The sequence below is a fragment of the Tenrec ecaudatus genome, chromosome 2 (assembly GCF_050624435.1).
Source record: "Tenrec ecaudatus isolate mTenEca1 chromosome 2, mTenEca1.hap1, whole genome shotgun sequence".
NCBI lineage: Eukaryota > Metazoa > Chordata > Mammalia > Afrosoricida > Tenrecidae > Tenrec > Tenrec ecaudatus.
The window spans coordinates 258,406,457-258,425,353 of NC_134531.1; the positions used below are offsets into that span (position 1 = coordinate 258,406,457).

At 37.8% G+C, this 18,897-nt stretch overlaps 1 protein-coding gene across 1 annotated transcript in view; it reads left to right on the top strand.

Moving 5' to 3' along the window:
* The window catches only part of PROS1 (protein S), a 102,290-nt gene that overhangs the window by 39,485 nt on the left and 43,908 nt on the right, over window positions 1-18,897 (top strand). Inside the window, exons 4-7 of the mRNA XM_075542441.1 lie at window positions 2,123-2,209; window positions 4,744-4,866; window positions 4,962-5,093; window positions 17,889-18,014. Of these exons, the coding sequence (XP_075398556.1) occupies window positions 2,123-2,209; window positions 4,744-4,866; window positions 4,962-5,093; window positions 17,889-18,014 (468 nt within the window). The remainder of the gene's footprint in view (window positions 1-2,122; window positions 2,210-4,743; window positions 4,867-4,961; window positions 5,094-17,888; window positions 18,015-18,897) is intronic.

The window sequence follows — 18,897 nt, forward strand, 5'->3', positions numbered from 1 at the left end:
ATAGGAGAGAGAGTAAAATAAAAGAGTCAGACACATTTCACTGTCGCATGCTCACCTCCGGGATGGCCATGATTGCAGTAGCCAGGTCCACGTAGAGAGAGAGAATATATTTCTCATCCCGGCTTATATACATTTAGGTGACCTGTAAGCCCCCTGATTACAGGTAACCACATACCTAACAGGAAAGGGCTGTCCAATAGGCAGGAAGAGGGTGAGCTAGGGGTGCACATGTGACAAGATGGGTGGACCTAGATTCAAGATGGCAGCCCAACCCAGTCATCCTTGAGTTGACTTGACCTTGTCTCTGGACTCTCCTTCAGGGAAACAATCTACTGTCCTGATCAGCAGGGAGTGGGCCCCACCTAGGGTGGGACAGACAATAGGGTCTGATTGCCCTAGATGGCTGATACCCTATGGAGATAACCTCTAAGCAGTGGACCTCCTGTGTGCTAGCAAGCAGCATCCTAGGCCGGGCATACAATATAGGGAGCAACCTGGTGCAAAACCTTTCTGTATCCCCCACTTATTGCCATGAGACAGGGATCAGACATGTCTCCACAGTCCATCCTTCATTACCTTTTTGGACACCACCTATTCCTCCCACAGCAGTCTACATCCATGCATTGTTTGAGTTCATTGCAATGACCACACAGAAGTACAGACAATACTCACATCATCCCGTAAGCGCTGGCCAGGGTCTTCATGTGGCTCCTTCAGCTCCAGGGCTCTAGCATAGCTCTTGTCAGCAAGCGTGCCTCATAGGGAGTAAGCGTGTGTCCTGTCTCCAGCAAGCTATTTATCTCCTCTGCAGATTCACATGAGGTCATCAAGCTGCAACCTGATTGACAGGGGAAACTCCATCGTAATACTCAAATTGACAACAGATTATGTAAATACCACGATAGTTATTACTCGCCAAAATATCATTGAAATGCTCTAATTTTTGTAAGTTGACATTTATTGTGCCAACTTGGGTGATAAACACATGTGGGGTTAATTGAAGGGTGAAGAGATAAATGGCTCCATGAGCCTTGCCTTTCGAGTTCTCCTGTCTCTTGCTTTCTCATGGTCGGACCAGGATGCAGTTGCCTTAGCCAGTTTCCTGCTTCAGCTGGCCAGGCTCAATTCCTGCAAGACACCCCTGAGGAGAAACCACATGGACCTACCCCGATGCAGCTCTGGGTGCTGGAGCAGCCATGTAGCGATCCCTGTCAGTGCTGCGATGTTTACATATTCACTGATTCAGCTTTCTTCCTGCAGTTGGCATGATTGTGTGTGTTTTGTGAGATTGAAGAGGATTTTGTGGACTGGTGTGGGACATATGGGCTAATGTGGGACTTGTGGGCTTTGGCAGCACTGGGTTGGGATGTTTTCTTGATTTGCACTTACCCTTTATATAAAACTCTCTCTAATACATATGGGTTTCTGTGGATTTGTTTCTCTAATATACCCAGACTAATACAGTTGGTGACTATCTGTACTGAGATAGTCTGTACTGAGATATATAAAGTTGTCTTTAGTTATAAAGAAGTATTATATTTTAGCACCAGTAATCTATACTTACTTTAAAGTCCCTATATCAGTTGTTTCTATTATTTCATCTGTAATTATTTTTTAGTTTCTGTGACATATCTACAAGATAAAGGAAGTAATCCTATGCTGAAAATGTTGAGGCATTAAACAAATATATTACTGTTTATGCAATTTTAGAAGATCTAGATCCTGTCTACAACAAAAACAAACACTCCTTATTGTATTTACTTAATTTTACACATCTTCTATATCAGACTCTGGTCTATAGATTTGATTGTAACTTTAGCTCTGTTGTAGAATTAAGAGCATAGATTTATGTGACAATAAATTCCCCTTACAATCCAAGGGCTTTTTCACTTCCAACATGGAAGTTCCTCTCCAGAGAGCAGCCATAGCTTGTTTCTCAATATTCTGTATTTATTGTAATCTTGCATTTGGATTTCTAATATTTTTAAAAAGTAGATTTAGGGTTGACAGTTTGCATACTGAGGGTTTCACGGGAGCATAAATGTCCTACCTCAGAAATAATGTCTACTATGATTTCAGATCCAGTGTCTGTCATAAAAAAAGATTATGTTTGTATTTGCAGATTGTCTTGGCTTTTACCGACCTGGATTATTCAGTGCTGTGCCTCCGTCAACAAATGCCTCTCCTGACCTAAGGAGCTGTGTCACTGGTAAGCATCTACCAAGCAAAACAAACTGAAAGAAGGGTATACAAAAGTTAAGATAACTAATGCTTTTGAATCAAACCTTGTAGAGTTGTAGACACAGCCAGGAAGTTACCTCAAAATGCATTTTAAAGAATGTTATTCAGTTCTGAAATACTGTTGTATTTTTCAGAATGCATTTCCTTTTAACATTTTAATTGAAGTATCTTTTTTTTACTGAGGTCATGGACTTCAGAATTTTTATTCCCAAGAGCTTTATTTTGGCTGTTGTTGCATAATCATGTAATATGACTAAATGTTACAGCTGATTAATAGGCCAAAGTTGAATGGTATGTATTCTTCTGAATTTTGGACATCAATAATATAAATGTAGAAAATATTATGTGAAACCAAATTAGCCTCTGAAGTTCACCGTAGGACCGAGTAATAATACTGGTAGATTATGATCATCCTCTATTTTTCCAATTTCTCAACGGATGGCCAAAGAGAAAAACAAAAGGAAATTGTAATATATAAACGGGGATATGTGTTCAGTGACGACTTTAAGCACACGGCATTGACATGATATACTCATTCTCTCTCTCTAATGCAATGTTCCTGTAATTATGCAAGTGGAATAGCTTTCTGGATTAATATATTTAACTCACTATCTTCTCTTTTTCCTTTTCTGGCCAAAGGACAGGTAAAAATAACTTTAATAATAATTTCCCTATTATCCCATATTATCCTTTTAGCTATACCTACTATATTAGCATTTTTCAATATCGCTTCATGATTTTACAAGGGTTTATTATGAAAGTTTATGGAATTAAGTGGGTATTGGCCAGGGTATTTTTATATTTGTTTTTACAAGCAACAGAAGTTTCTATTGGCTTCCTTAAGCGAAGGGAACGTATTGGAAGGTGGAAGGAATTTGGAGACGTGAGTAGGAATGCCTGAGAAGCAGGTGTGGGAATGCGCAGAAACTACAATCCCAGTGCAGGGTGGGGTTGGGATAGAAAGAGGAAGGGAAGAAAGGAAGGAGGGAAAGAAGGAATAAAGGAAACCAACGTATTTCAGATAGTGATAAAGGGCTGTGTCATTTTAGGAAGAAAATAAAAAGGATATACTCATTGAGCCCATGGGTACCACAAATGGTTAACTGCTTGGCCTCTGAGATAAGAAGTTCAAGTCCACCCAGAGTCATCTGAGCAGGAAGACTTGGCAAGCTACTTCTGAAAAATGAGCCTAACTCACAGCAACTTTTTTTTTTTAACATTTTATTAGGGGCTCATACAACTCTTATCACAATCCATACATATACACACATCAATTGTATAAAGCACATCCGTACCTTCTTTGCCCTAATCATTTCCAAAGCATTTGCTCTCCACTTAAGCCCTTTGCATCAGGTCCTCTTTTTCAACTTTTTAAAAAAATTAATTGGGCTTTCGTTTTCCAAGTCACTTCTCCCCTGGTGATATTCCCTTGGTGACATTTCCTATAAACTACTCTGTCTTAGATAATAAGATTTAGACGACCTCTATAGAGATCTCTCTCTTTCTGTTCAATTCTTTCCTTTGCAGTGCTGTGGCCTGCAAAACTATAGTTTCACCTTACCAAACGTCACCTGTTTTCGCAGCACTGGGAGACTACTGGACTGTGTTTGGGTTCTTTGTACTGTGGCATTGAAATTGTCTCCAGGTAGTAAGATGGGCTTACCTTCCTTATGTCCCTTCACCTAGGGATCAGAGTACTCCACTGCAATGGTCCTTTCTAAACACTGGGTCAGATATTCAGGCAGAGTTCTGTTTGCTTAAAACTCTCACTGCATGTTAATCCAATTTAGGAGTACTGAGTTCTTCTCTGCTGACACTCAGTACTGTCATTCGTTATGCTTACTTTGTGGGGTTTTTGTTTGTTGTTTTTCATATAATTTATTTTCTTTTGTTGTTACTGGGAACATACAGAGCAGAACATACCAATGCAACAATTTGCACATGTACAATTTAGTGACATCGATTACAGTCTTCAAGCTTTACAACCGTTCTCACCCTCGGTGTCTGAGTTGTCCTTCCCTTATTAACATCAATCCACTGACCCCTAAATTTCCTACCAACCCTTTTGAGTGCTAGTGTTAATTTGATTTCATAGAAATCTTAAAAGAGCATAATGCTCAAGGTAAACATTCAATAATAGTTAAGCTACATTGTTTATCTTCAAGTTGATTTCAAAAAGTTTCAGGGGTACACCTAGCCTCTGTGAATCCAGAAAATCCAGATTCTCATAGAATTGTTCTAAGCATTAAATAAAGTAATACAAAATAGATAAGTTACAGTTATACAACACTGTATTTCATGCAAATGTAAAAGTATTTTCACTGTGTAAAACAATTTTAAATACTTGCCTACTGGAGCCATTTTGCAATGAAAAGGTATTATTTGATAGAAGGAGTTATGATTTCATTAACAAAAGTTTTATTAACATTCTAATCAAGAATGAAATGATGTTTTAATATGGTGACATGTTATAAAAGTTACACAAAACTCTATTTCCTCCAGCCATTCCAAACCAGTGTAACCCTTTGCCATGCAACGAAGATGGATATCTGAGCTGTAGGGACGGCCAAGCTACCTTCACTTGTATCTGTAAATCAGGTTGGCAAGGAGAGAAGTGTGAATTCGGTACGTATGATCAACTCAACTTGTCCACCTGGAGTGGGTTTCTCAAGGGTCCTCTACGCTTATATTACTTTAAAACATTATTCTCCCCCTTGTAGATATAAATGAATGCAAAGATCCCTCAAATTACAATGCGGGGTGCAGCCAGTTTTGCGAAAACACGCCTGGAAGTTACCACTGCTTCTGCAAAGATGGTTTTGTTATGCATTCAAATAAGAAGGACTGTCAAGGTAAGAGCAGGATGGTAAAAGAAAGATCTGCTTTACTATGCGATTTTAACATTTAAGTTAGAGAATGTCTCTTGGAAAACTTGGTGATTTGAAGTGATCGTAGTAAACAAACATGATGCACTTGGAGTCTTGGGGTACAATGGCAGTTTCATTATATGCTGATAAAGAGAGGTTTTAGGGTTAAGTCCTTCGATACTACAGAGCTTTGCAAAATCCTTAAATATATCTTTTCATACACTATAATATTATTTGCATGATAAGAAAACTCTACAAAAATTCTTCATGACCTCTTCCATTGAATTTTATATTTCCTTATAAGTAATACCTTTTCTAATATCCTGGATAAATCTTTTATCTTGAGCCTTATTTGCTACTGTAGTTTCAGAAAAGATCAAGACGTTCTGGTTTTCTTTCTCTGTATAGACTTAAGATCATATCATTTTCAATAACTCTTCCTCTTTTGTCCCTCCAAATTCAAATGTTGCCTTTCCATTTAGCACTTTTCACAAGCCATTTTTATGTTAGGATGCGTCTTCAGAAGATGTGTGGAGAAATGGAATTAAAAGAAAATGGAAATTTCCCACAAACGTTTTGAAGCCCATCATAGAATTTCTTTATGCTTCTTCTCCCCTAGAATTTGGCTTGTTTCCCTTTGCAAAAAAACAAAACAAAACACACGCAACTATTTTGGTTGCATACTTCAAATTATGATTCATGTGTGGAAGATTAAAAAGGAAAATGTCCAACCAGGTTTAAATTTTGTCCTTTGAAACTGGAAGCAGTTAACACAAAAGTTTTGTTTTTATAAAAGGTAGAAAATGTAATATCTATAAAAGAAAGAATAAGTCAAAAAGGAATTCTTTTACTAAGATGTAAAATATGTAAACATGTAAATACCTTAATTTTTCTTATTTGCTCCTTAATTCATTTCTCTTATAATAGATAACTGAATTGGAGTCATAGTTGAAAGGCATGATTTGTTGCCTATTGCATACTGTATGTTCCATATAGTATAATTTATTATGTTACTTAACATATGGGAAAATGTCTCAAATGTGAACTGCATTAACAATTCCTCCTAAATTATATTGCATAATATAATTTATGACCATATAATTTTTTCTCTGCTTATTTTAAGTTCTGCTTAAATAGAATAATAGTACTATTGGCACACTAAGTATAGAAAAAACAACAGAATTTCAGATACTCATCTGCAAAAAATTAATAAATAATCATCATTTATAGTCTATATTTCAGTACTCAAATTGTTTCCTACAGAATCTGTGACTTCCTTTTAATTTAGAGTCTCTAATTACTTAAAAAATGAATTATAATGAATATATATAATTCAATGGTTCAATCATCTCAAGAAGGTCTGAGTAATTGTCATTATAATTAAATTTAGAATTACCCCCCTTCTTTACACAATGATGTTGACTCCCTATTTCCCCCTCTTCTTTCTCCATGACCCCAGGCAATACATTAATCCTGTTACTATTTTCATATTTTCTTTAGTCCTAGTTTCCCTATATAAGACAAGGGCACAGGGGATGTTTGATAATATACTATAACATAGGATGATAGTGATACTTCTAAAGTGAACCAGAGGCATATATAAATCATAGATATATGAATGTATTTGGGGTTCACATTTATATCTAACCCCCAAGAACAATTAATTCTTAAGACATGGCTCTGTTTGAAGCTCACCCCATGAAGAGATCACTGAAGACATGAGTGCTATACCAAATTGTGACAAAGAGATTAGATAGTGCCCAACTATGGGAAAGAATAATGTCTGCAGTCTTAAAGACTTGTTTTCAAACAAGAAGTCATCTAAATGAAGTGTCAACTAAGTCCACACAAAGAAGCACACCAACTTGTGTGATACAGGAATTGTAAATAATGAAGTCCAAATGCAAAGAAGGGAATTGTATCAGAATTTAAATTCTGAACACCTTGTTTTCAGAAGGCTATGGATGACAGTGGAAGCCAAAAATCCATTTTTAGGATCCACACATGGATTTCCAAACCAAATCAAACTCACTGCCATCGAGTTGATACTAACTCCTAGTGACCTTATAAGGCAGGGTAGAACTTCCCTGTGAGTTTCTGAGACGATAGCATTTCACTGGAGTTTTCTACTTGTGTTTCTCCTGTAGATCAGTCCGGTGGTTCCAAACTGCAGACCTTGTAGTTAGCAGCCAGACGCATAACCACTACACTACATAACCACTACACCACCAGGGCTCCTCTCCCATAATCGAGGAATGAGAATAGCCTTCTCATCATACGGAAAGCACTGTAAAGTCGATTACGGCAGATGTAGCCAGGTTAAAATGTAATATCTTTTCATTTAATCTCCCTTTGACCCATTTTAAAGTTGTTTTAGTTAAAAACGAAAGAGAAATGGAAATACATGGTTTAAGTCTCAGGTAAATAGAGCTGCAGTTAGGTTAAAATTTAACACTATATCATTTGATCTCCCTTTTGACCCATTTTAATGTTGCTTTAGTTAAAATAGAAAAGGAATGGAAAATACACCTGGATTAAGTCTCAGGTAAATACAGCTGCAGTTAGGCTAAAATTGAACACTATATCATTTGATCTCCCTTTTGACCCATTTTAAATTTGTTTTAGTTTTTAATATTTTCTGCTTTCTTTTTCAATTGAGGTTTTTCTCAGTTGTATTTTGTTACTGTTGATTTTGTTTTGTTTTTGTATTTTTGAGATAGTTACAGTATATTGTGCCAACCAGGCTGATAAACACATGTGGGGTTAATTGAAGGGTGGAGAGATAAATGGCTCTGTGAGCCTTGCCTTTTGAGTTCTCTGGTCTCTTGCTTTCTCATGGTTGGATCAGGGTGCAGCTGCCTTATCCAGTTCCCTGCTTCAGCTGTCCAGGCTTACTTCCTGCATGACATTCCTGAGGATAAGCCACATGCACCTACCGTGATGCAGCCCTGGGAACTGGAGCAGCCGTGTGGAGACCCACGTTCACTGACTCAGCTTTCCTCCTGCAGTTGGCATCTTAGTGTCTGTTTTGTAAGATGGAGGAGGACTTTGTGGATTGGTGTCGGATGTATGGGCTAATGTTGGACTTGTGGGCTTTGGCAGTACTGGATTGGGATGTTTTCTTTATGTGCACTTACCCTTTATGTAAAACTCTCTCTTATACATATGGGTTTCTGTGGATTTGTTTCTCTAGTGAATCCAGACTAACACAATGCTTTTCTGCATATAAAATCCGGAATCGTTAAATGTGTAGAGAAGGTCAACATTTCCTTGTTTCCCGGGCAAATGACAAGAGAGGTTGGGGGAAATGGGAAGCTAATATCCAAGAGTATAGAAATGAGATGTTCTTAAATTGATTGTAGTGATAAATTATACAACGACTTTTAATATGACTGAATGTGAATTATGTGACAATAAAGCTATTTTTAAAAATACAGAGGGGCATTGCTTCTTGGCCTTTTGGCTAAGATCAAGTGTAGTAAAAATGGAAAGGAGAAAAAAAGACTAGAGGAGACATCCAGAATGGATCCATCAACAATGGCCAATAGATACATCAATCTAATAGAAAGTCGACAGTATTAAAAGTCTAGAAAAAACTCACATGGGGTCTGTAAGGAAATCAAATTACAAGATATTACATTCCCGCCTGAGTATATAGTTGCTAAAATCCCTTGTACAGTGTTCATCATTTGAGTGTTGAGCTGTTGTCATTTCTAGCCAATATGCTTTGGAGAGTCAGCGAGGGTTTTCCCATGTGGGGCTCATCATAGGTTTTGAGCTACCACTCTCAGCTATAGTTTTCTTTAATCCTGCTATTTAGGATCTTATTATTAGCTCTCTTTGAATCACACAGGATGGTGTGCTTCTTCTTCTTCTGTGTGGACTTAGCTGACTCCTTACTTAGATGGCTGCGCGTTTGGGACAAGTCTTTAAAACCCCGGATGCTGTTGTCCGTGATAGCCAGATCCCATCTAGTTTCTCCACACTGTGCTATGGCACCCGACTCGTTAGTGATCTCTTCATGGGGCCTAGTACCAGGCAGGGCCATGTTATAAGAATCAACTATTCTTATACTAAGGCTATCATCAAGTAAGAGCTCAAAATCCATTCTTATGTTTTTTCCTATAAGTCTTTGGTTAGGTTTATGGCGCATCACTGTCATTTTATTGTAATACATCCTAAATCATTGCCCAAGGGTTTAGAGCCATCCTATTGCTGGGAATATTATTTTAGTCAATGGTGTGGTATTACTGAACATATAATTTCACACATGTATAGGATTAGGCGAGTAGAGTTTATTGTCTGATTTATTGTCTGGGTCACCAGTGATTAATCAGGAGCCTGGTCATGATTGCCCAGTTAGGAACAAATCACCAGGCATGTCTTGGGTTTCTACAAACAGGGTTAAGCTTTCCCCCAAGTGTCTAGGTGTCCCACTCAGTCCAGAGACTATTCGATGTAGGCTTGCCCCAACCTCAATATATACATGGACCTCCCTCCTCTTGATTAGATCTGTAAGTAATTTTCATTGATTATTTGCTAATATGAATATCTCTTGATTTCGGATGATCATAAAACACTGTCTTGGTACAGTAATTTGTTGGCTTTCTTTTACTCCCCTCAAGTTGGGAGACTGACCTCACCTGTATTAGGGTTGTCTCTCTTGCTTTTTGAAGGGGTAGTATGTATTTTATGGGAGATAGGTATATACACTAATCAGCTGGTTAGGGGATTAGGAGTCTAGATGTCTTGGTAGCTGCACCCTGTTTTTGTCTTAGCTTTTATCCTTATGGTAGTGGACTCATATAATATTTGTCCTTTGGTGGTTGACTAACTTCACTCAGCACAATAGTTTCCAGTTCCTGTGTCATGAAGTGTTGTGTGGTTTCAGCAGGTTTTGTTTTTGGGGTTTTGTGGGTTTTTTGTGATGCATACTATTCCATTTATAACTCAAACAGTTCCGTGTCCAGTACGCATTTGGTAAAGGACCAAAGACTGGTATGTTCTGGAAAGGAACCAGAGTATAGAGATGCATAGTATTCCATTGAGTGTATTTACCATAATTTCTTTGTCAGTTTTTCACCTGATGGGAATTTGGGTTGTTCTAAGGTTCTTGCTTTTGTGGACGGTGCTGCTATCAACATGCAAGCACATGTATTTGTTCTTGTTTTCTCTTGCTTCCTTGCGTTATATGCCCCACAGAGGCATTGCTGGGTCATACGGTATTTCTGTGCCTAGTTGTTTCAGATAATGCCAATGCTTGTACATGTTTGCAGCTTATGACAGTTTTAGTCTCTCCACATCCTCTCCAGCATTTGCTGCTTTCTGTTAATTAATTTTTTCTACTGTTGTGGGTTTTGTTGTTTTGATTTGCATCTCCTGGATGGTTAGTGATCCTGAGCATCTCCTCATGTGTTTGTTAGCCTAATTCTATTTTATTGAGTGTCTTTTCTGGTGAATTCCCTTTTCATGACCTTTGCCCATCTTTGATTGAAGTATTTATTTTCTCCTTGTTGATATATTGCATAATTCTATATATTGTAGTGATTATTCCTTTTCTGTTTTGTTGTTGCAAGCCTTCTCCCCCCGCCCCCCAGGTTGTGGGTTCTTGTTTTACGCTTTCTGTGAAATCTTTTGGTATACATACTCTTATTTTTAATAGGTCCAAATCATCTATTTTTCATCCACTGTGGGTGCTTCCTATATGATGCTTTATAGTCTGTGTGAGCCCTACAATAGTGCCAGTTCTCCTGTTGATAATCATTATTGCTTTGGGATTTATATTTTGGTCTCTAATTCATCTTGAGCTTGCTTGGGGGTATGGGATAAGGTGTGGGTTCTATTTCACAATTATGCAGACATAGATCCAGTTTTCTGAGCACCAGATCTTGAAGAAAGTTTCTTTCCCATTTAATGTTTTTTGCTTGTTTGTCAAAAATCAATTTCCTGTAGGTGGATATTTCCATTTCTGGGTGTTCTTCTGTGTTTCGTTGGTCTACGCATCTGTCATCATGCCAGTACTAGGCTGTTTTGACTACTGTGGCTGTGTAGTAGGTTTTGAAGTCAGGTAGTATGGGGTCTCCTATCTTGTTCTGTTTTATCTTATCTTGGGGTTTTTTACTTATCTTGGGTTTCTTCCATTGCCATGTGAAGTTGAAGTTGGTTATTAGTATTTCCATATCTTAAAATAATGTAGTTGGGATTTGGATTAGAATTGCATTGTAGTTATAGATTGCTTTAAGTAGTACTGACATTTTCTCAATGTCAAACCTACCTATCCATGAACATGGGATATTTTTCCATTTGTGTAAGTTGCTTTTGGTTTCTTATAGTAATGTTCTGTAATTTTGTTTGTATTTGTCTTTTGCTATGTTTATTTTTAATTATTTTATTTTTGTGTGTTGCTATTGTAAATGGTATTGTTTTCTTGATGTCTGTTTCTGAGTTTGTTTGTTTTCTTGTTGGTATCAGGAATCCAATCCAATCATGTGTCCTACCACTTTACCAAATTCCTTGACTGTTTCCAACAATCTTTTGGTGGAATCCTTGTGTATACTCTCTGTGTTAAATCATGTTGTCTACCAATAATGAGAGTTTCACTTCTTTGCCTATTTGTATTCCCTTGATTTCTTTTTTTTTTTCTGTTGCTAAAACTCCAACATAATGTTGAAAATGATTAGTGATAGGGGAGATCCTTGTCTAGATTCATTCTCGGGGAGTGTTTTCAGGTTTTCCTCTTTGAGCATGATGTTGGTCATTATTTGTTGTAGAAGATTTTTGCTATGTGGAGGAGTTTCCCTTCTAATCCTATTTTCTTGAGTGCTTTTATCAGAAATGGGTTTTGGATTTTGACATGTGGCTTTCTGCATCTATTGGTATGATCATATGGGTTTTCTTTGTATTGTTTATTTGGTGGATTGTACTTTATTGCTTTTGTGATGTTGAAGTATCCTTGTTTCCTATTATATATTTCACTTGATGTGGTGTATTAGTTTTTTTATATGTTGTTGAGTTCTGTTGGTTAGAATTTTGTTGAGAATATTGTGTTTATGTTCATGAGGGATATTGGTCCGTAGTTTTATGTTTTTGTGGGATCTTAGCCTGGTTTTAGTATCAGGAATATGCTTGTTTCATAGAATGAGATTGGAAATTTGTTGTAATTTATATGTTCTGGAATACTTCATGTAGAATTGGTGATAGTTCTTTACTAAAAGCTTGGTATAAATTTCCTGTGAAGCTGTCTGTCTAGTCCTGGTCTTTTCTTGACTGGGTGTTTCTTAAAGGTATTCTCTATTTCTTGATTCGAGGTAAGGCCACTTCCAAATGGTATTTGGCTGGGTGGGCGGGGTCTACCTGCATTTTCCTTATAGGTGCACAGCAGATGGGGCTTGTGGACTCAAGAAAAGAGTATGTAATAGTTAAAAGGGACAGAGATGAACCTACAATAAAATAAAGGTAGAATTAAAAGTGGAATAGCGTAAACCATGTCCCTGGTTTGGGAGGGGATTGCCACCTCCTTGGCTCTTGTGAACAGTGACCTGTCTGCCAGCTATGTAAGGAAGATACAGTGAGTGAGGGTGCTCTTAGGGGAAAGAGATGGAAGAGAATCGGGAGATCCCCAAAGTGGTGAATTTCACTACTTGGACTGTTAGAGAGTTCCACGTCAGGCTGTTCATGCAATCTGTCCTCCATGCAGGGGTCCCCGGGGTCCCCGGGATGAGTGAGGTGAAGGGCCTGGGTGGATGAACTCAGATGATGCTTGCAGTCGGGGGTGGGGGACGTGGGGGGGTTGGAGGTGGGAGGAGAGTGCGCAGCACTGCAAAGCAGAGTCAGTGGCCCCCAGTTGTGGGGAAGGGGAGTTAGAGAGGTTCAGCCTGTGTTGCTGAACTCTGATTTTCCCTGGAAAGAACAGCAAGGTGGCGTGGGGGTGGGGGTGGGGGTAGCAAGCCAGCAAACAACCAAACAAACTGCTTGGTACTCTTAGTTTTCACTTGGAGCACCTGGGTTGGAGCAACAAGGACACTTGCCTGCTGAGTCCACCCCCAGATTCACAGATAGGCTCCTTTGATGGTTGGTGCCAGGCAGCGATTGCCCAGAACTCCTAAAACATCTAACTCTTATCCATTGAGTTATTATGAATGTAGATAAGCGATTTTTCAAAGTCCTCCCATAAATAAGACTATATGTAATGACCAGAACTTGTGTTCTTACATATTACATTTGCGGACCTTTATCAATGGTAAGAGACCACAGTGTCTGAGTGTTCTTGTGGTGACCGAAAGATTCGTGGTCGGAGCCCACTAGCTGCTTTGCGGGAGAAAAGTTGGCAGTTTATATAAAGATCATAGCTTTGCAAGCTCTACTAGGCAGTTCTCCTGTGTCCTAAACGGAGCCGATGGCCATGAGTTTGGTGTTTGGATTTTGCCCATGATCAATTGTCAGACTATCACCGCAGGTCCTTAGTCAAGATATGAAAATGCTTGGGATCAAGTTGACAGTAAATGTCTACAAATAAAAGTAAAAAGCTTTTTGTTGGACATTAGATGTCAGTGTAGAGCTATATTATAACTTAGCTCAGAAACTCTAAATGATTTCTGAGCTGTGCTTCAAATTAAATTGTTTCAGTCATGTGTTTTCATTTTATTTTGAAGTGTGGACTTACAGCTCTTTCTTTGAATTCATTTAGGTTCATGTGCATTTGATAGTAGTGGTAGAGACAGTCCATGCACATTTTTTCCTCAGTTTTCTTCAATGGCAGCCTCTTGCAAAACTACATTTTATACAGTACCACAACCAGAATACTGACATGATGTGAGGGTGAAACAAAAAGTATTTCTATTTGGGTTCTAATTCATACATGCATGGATTTATTGTGAGCAAAGTATGTTTAAACATGTCTCTTTGCTCAATGGACGTGGGCAGACAGATTCTGTCAATAAAACACGTGTCTTGATCTCATTGGGTGCTTTCAAAATAAAAAAGACCACTCAATGAAAGCAATGGATTCCTAGAGCATCTGCTGGGCCAGTTACAGTCAAGGCAGTGAGGTAGGACAGAAGGTTATGTTGTTTTCTTGCAGATACCACAGGGGAAATCTTGATATATTTTCCTCACAGGAAACAAGACGTTAGTAGGGGCTTCTTATGGAGAAATGTAATGAAACTGATGCGAGAAAGACCAGGCAAGTTGTGCCACGGCATTTTCCATCATGACTGCATTTGCTTATTCTTCAAGGGTAGCAGGCCTCTCCTCTAAGTGTTCTATGGGCCAGCTTTAGCTCATCAACCCTAACGCCCGGATCTTGCTGTTGTATACTTCTTTTTGCTTTTTCAACGCAAAGAGCATTAAGAAGGAACACAATTTGAGTCCCCTGAGTGTTGATTTAGTGCAATTAGAAGAGCGCAGAGATGTCGGGGGAAGGGTTAGCTAGAGGGAAACGCAGCTTTCAGAATATCTAGACATAGCTGGAGGAAGCAGCTGCTTCACACTTTGCCTATTACTGACTTTTATGCTTTTGTAGCAATATTTTGATTTACAGTCAAGATATGGAACAATCCCATCACCACAAGGATCCCTCCAATTATCCTTTGTAAATACTCTCACTTCCATTCTCCCAGCTTTCATCCTGGATTCTGATAATCATTCATTTGTATTCTATTTCTTTGTGGCTTTTAAAAAACATTATATACATGTATACATGTAATGATTTGGGGGGGGGGATTGGCTTTTTTGTTTTCTTTCTTGTTCTTCATAAAACCTAGAAATTCATTTAAGTTGATGCCTGAGCAAAGTCTTCCCTGTTATTGCTGAGTAGTATTTTCTGGTATGGATGTATCACACTTGGTTTAAACATTAACCAATTGAAGGACATCTCTGTTATTTCTCGTTTCTGGCTACATTTTATACTACTATGAAAATATGGTAAGAACTGATTGCTCTTTTTCTCCTATTGGTTTCAGTAAATTGCAATTACCATCAGGGTAACCCCTCATTCCCCTTTTTTAAAAATCTTCAAATCAAGTATAGGAAAATAAAATATTTAGCTGATTTAATTATTTCATGAATGATATTTTAAATAGAATAATTTCTAAGTTTTATTTGTCTATCTTTGGAAAAAAATTAAACAGCCTATTCAGGTGAAAGATGTCCTGAGACAGCCAATTTAGGTGAAAGATGTCTTTCATTCTGAACTTGTCTTTTCCATAGAGCACAAATGAGAAAAGCTCACTAATAACTCCATCTCCATTTAACCATTTTTATGTCTTTTCTCATGGATGTCTCTCTAATAACTCAGTTTAACTCACTGGTACTGAGTTAATTTTGACTCATAGTGAATTCTGAATTGTAAAACTTCCCTGTGGGTTTGAGGCTGTAAATATCTATGGGAGCCGAAAGCCTCATCTTTCTTCTGGCAAGCCTCTGGTAAGTTTGAACTGCTAACCTTGCACTTAGCTGCCCAATGAATAGCCTACTCTGCCACCAGCACTCCCCTTTAATAACTAGTTAAAACTAATATTGTGTCACTTATTCCACTATATCATATGTAAATGCATATAATATTGTTGAAATATTAATTTTACCACAATTGGTATTGAGTAGGCTACTGCGTTATATTTTCTCTTAATATTAAATTAGTATACATTCTCTAACCTCTTACTCGGTACTATTTTACATTTGAATAACTGGTCATTATTTTATCATTGCTGTGGTTAGGTGCCCTCGAGTCCATTCTGATTTGTAGTGACCCTATGACAACAGAACCAAGCTATGCATGATCTTGCACCATCCTTGCAAGTTGGTCCTATGCCTGTGTCCATTGTTGCAGCCACTGTGACCGGGCCTCCCACTTTTTCAGTGCCCCTCCACTTTACCCGCATGATGTCTCTCTCCAGGGACTGCTCACTCCCGACACTATGTCCAAAGTACATAGATGAAGTCTTGCCATTCTTGACTCAACAGAGCACACTGGCCACACTTCTTCCAAGACAGATCAGTTTGTCCTTTTTGCAGTCCATGGTCCTTGCAATATTCTTGTATAATACCACAATCCAGATGCATGGGTCTTCCTTAGTCAGTGTTCAACTTTCACATGCAAATAAGGTGATTGAAAACATCATGGGCTGGGTCAGGTGTACCTTCATCCCCAAAGTAGCATCCTTCTTTTCCGACACTCTACACTCTAAAGAGGTCTTGTGCCGAAGATTACCCGGTGCAACTCTTCTTTTTGCCTCTTGAGTGGTGCTGCCTTGAGCATTGATTGTGGATTGAAACAAGGCAAAATCCTTGACAACTGCAACCTTTTCTCCATTTATCGTGATGTTCCCTATTGATCCAGGTGTGAGAATTTTGGTCTTCTTTACATTAAGTTGTAATTCGCAGTAAACGCCACAATCCTTGATCTTCCTCGGCAACTGCTTCAAGTCCTCCTCACTTTCTATAAACAAGGTGTTATCTTCTGCATATTTCAGGTTGTTAGTAAGCCTTCCTGCAATCTTGATGACACTTTACTCTTCTTATAAACCCGCTTCTCTGATTATTTGCTCAGCATACAGATTGAACAAGCTTTTGTGGTTAGTGCATAAATTTGTTTAATACTTGTATTGATTGGATATCCTTGAAGGACCGGAGATACAGTCTTATAACAGATAACATTGTGCTTCATGATGTATTTTGCATTGTCTTTTTTGACAATGAATGCAACATATTCCTCTTGATAGTGTTATTCCCATGATAGTAAATTATATGATTTTCTGATTCAGAATGACCAATATCAATCAGTCCCTTTCAACTCACTAATGCCTTGGCTATTGATCTGCATGTATCCCATTTAGTTGTTGGACTTCTAATTTTCTTAGATTCATACTTCGCACATTCCACGTTCTGTCCATTACCAGATTTTTGCAGTTGTTTCTCCTTACCTTGAGCCATGTCCCATCAGCAAATGAAGATCCAAAAAGCTCAACTCCCGCATGCCTCACCTGACTCATGTCCCCGTGGTTGACCTCACTCAGAGAAATCTGTTCCTCCTCATTTACATGTTGAGTTCCTTCTATCCCAATGGACATGCTCCAGCACAATCTCAGACAATTTTTAGGCCTTCCATGTCTGACTGTGTTTTGAAGGTATGCCTAAGGTTTTCAGTGACTCCTTCCTTAGAAGTGGGGAGCTGAGTCCTTCTTTGTTGCCTGTTCTTAGGCTGGAAGCTCTGCTGAAACCTGTTCACTTTGGGGGAACCTGCTGGCATTTGAAATACCAGTGATGGCTACCAGCATCACAGTAGCACACAAACCTCCACAGTGTAACATATTGACAGACATGTAATGGTTAAATACTTTCGACATTAATAATAGTATATTTATCAGTTGTCTATTTCCAAAGACAGATGACCCATCTTCATTTTTTATTTTAAATTGTGATAATATGGGGTACATTTTTAGAACTTACGCCAGAAACACCTATTTAGGAACACAGATTAAAAATATGGTTGTCACTTCTTTGCCTTTTCATTAGAACCTGGAGATAAAACAACAAGAACAACAAAGCCTTTTTTTGCCACAATCACAATCAAACATGTGTCAATAAAAATCTCCGTGTTTGAATGAATATATCATATTTAATGAACTAAAATATAATAGATTTTATTTTTGTTATTCCAAGGACATTCTATCATTTCATTACAAATATTAAACTATATATAGGACATATAAATCATAGGTTCTTTACTAACATCATCTTATTTTGGGGTAGAAATATTTTTTTAATTATTTGTTTCATTTATAGATGTGGATGAATGTGCTTTGAAGCCAAATGTATGTGGCACAGCTGTGTGCAAAAACATCCCTGGAGACTTTGAATGTGAATGCCCTGAAGGCTACAGATACAATCCCAAATTAAGCTCCTGTGAAGGTATGGTTGTGGTAATATTATTGTTGATACTACAGGGGGTGGGTTTGAGTATTGCTTTTGCTGAAAATGGACTTCTTTCCAGACTAAAAGTGTGTTTGAAAAAATGATTTTTAAGGTTAGTGTTAAATCCTCTGATTAACTCTTTAAGCTTTAGATGATCAGATGCTTCAATGTGTGATGAAAGCAAGCTGCATACACATTGTGACACCACTTAAATAATAGCTAAAGGTAAGGAGAATTTCAGAGTGAAAGAAAACACACACATACACACACACACAAAGACTGTTTAAAAAACTGGGCAGTGGAAAAAGGGTGTGATGAAAAACCTTGATTTTTCCCCCCTACACTTTTAAAATACATCTTTGTGTACGTAAGTAAATAATTTACTCTAAAATGTAAAGACCTGTTATAATTAAACACCTTCACTCCAGACAAAAATTACTGTGGTGAATTCTAACTATTTCTGGATTTATCACTAGCTAATTTCATCATCTCTATTATAGTTTTAATCAATGGATGACCATTTTAATTTAAATATTTATATTTGACTTTGGATATATTTATATGACTTTAGTGATATGATATGCAATTATTAATACTATTAAAGGGTCACTAATTTGAGATTCTATTTTATGGCAGTATATTATGGAAATTACTGACCTGAATATCAGCTGAGTCACCTAATTTTATCACAAAAATTGCATTAAAAAAGTGCTGAAAAACTTGGCTTATACCCAAGTATGTATGGTATATGCTATAATGCATTTATGAACTTGGGAAAGCTTAAGGACAACAGGGTACAGTCATTGAAATGTTCAGGGTGGATATGAATCTGAAGTGGGCTTTAAGCATAAAATACAAAATTTCAAGAATTATTTTCTCA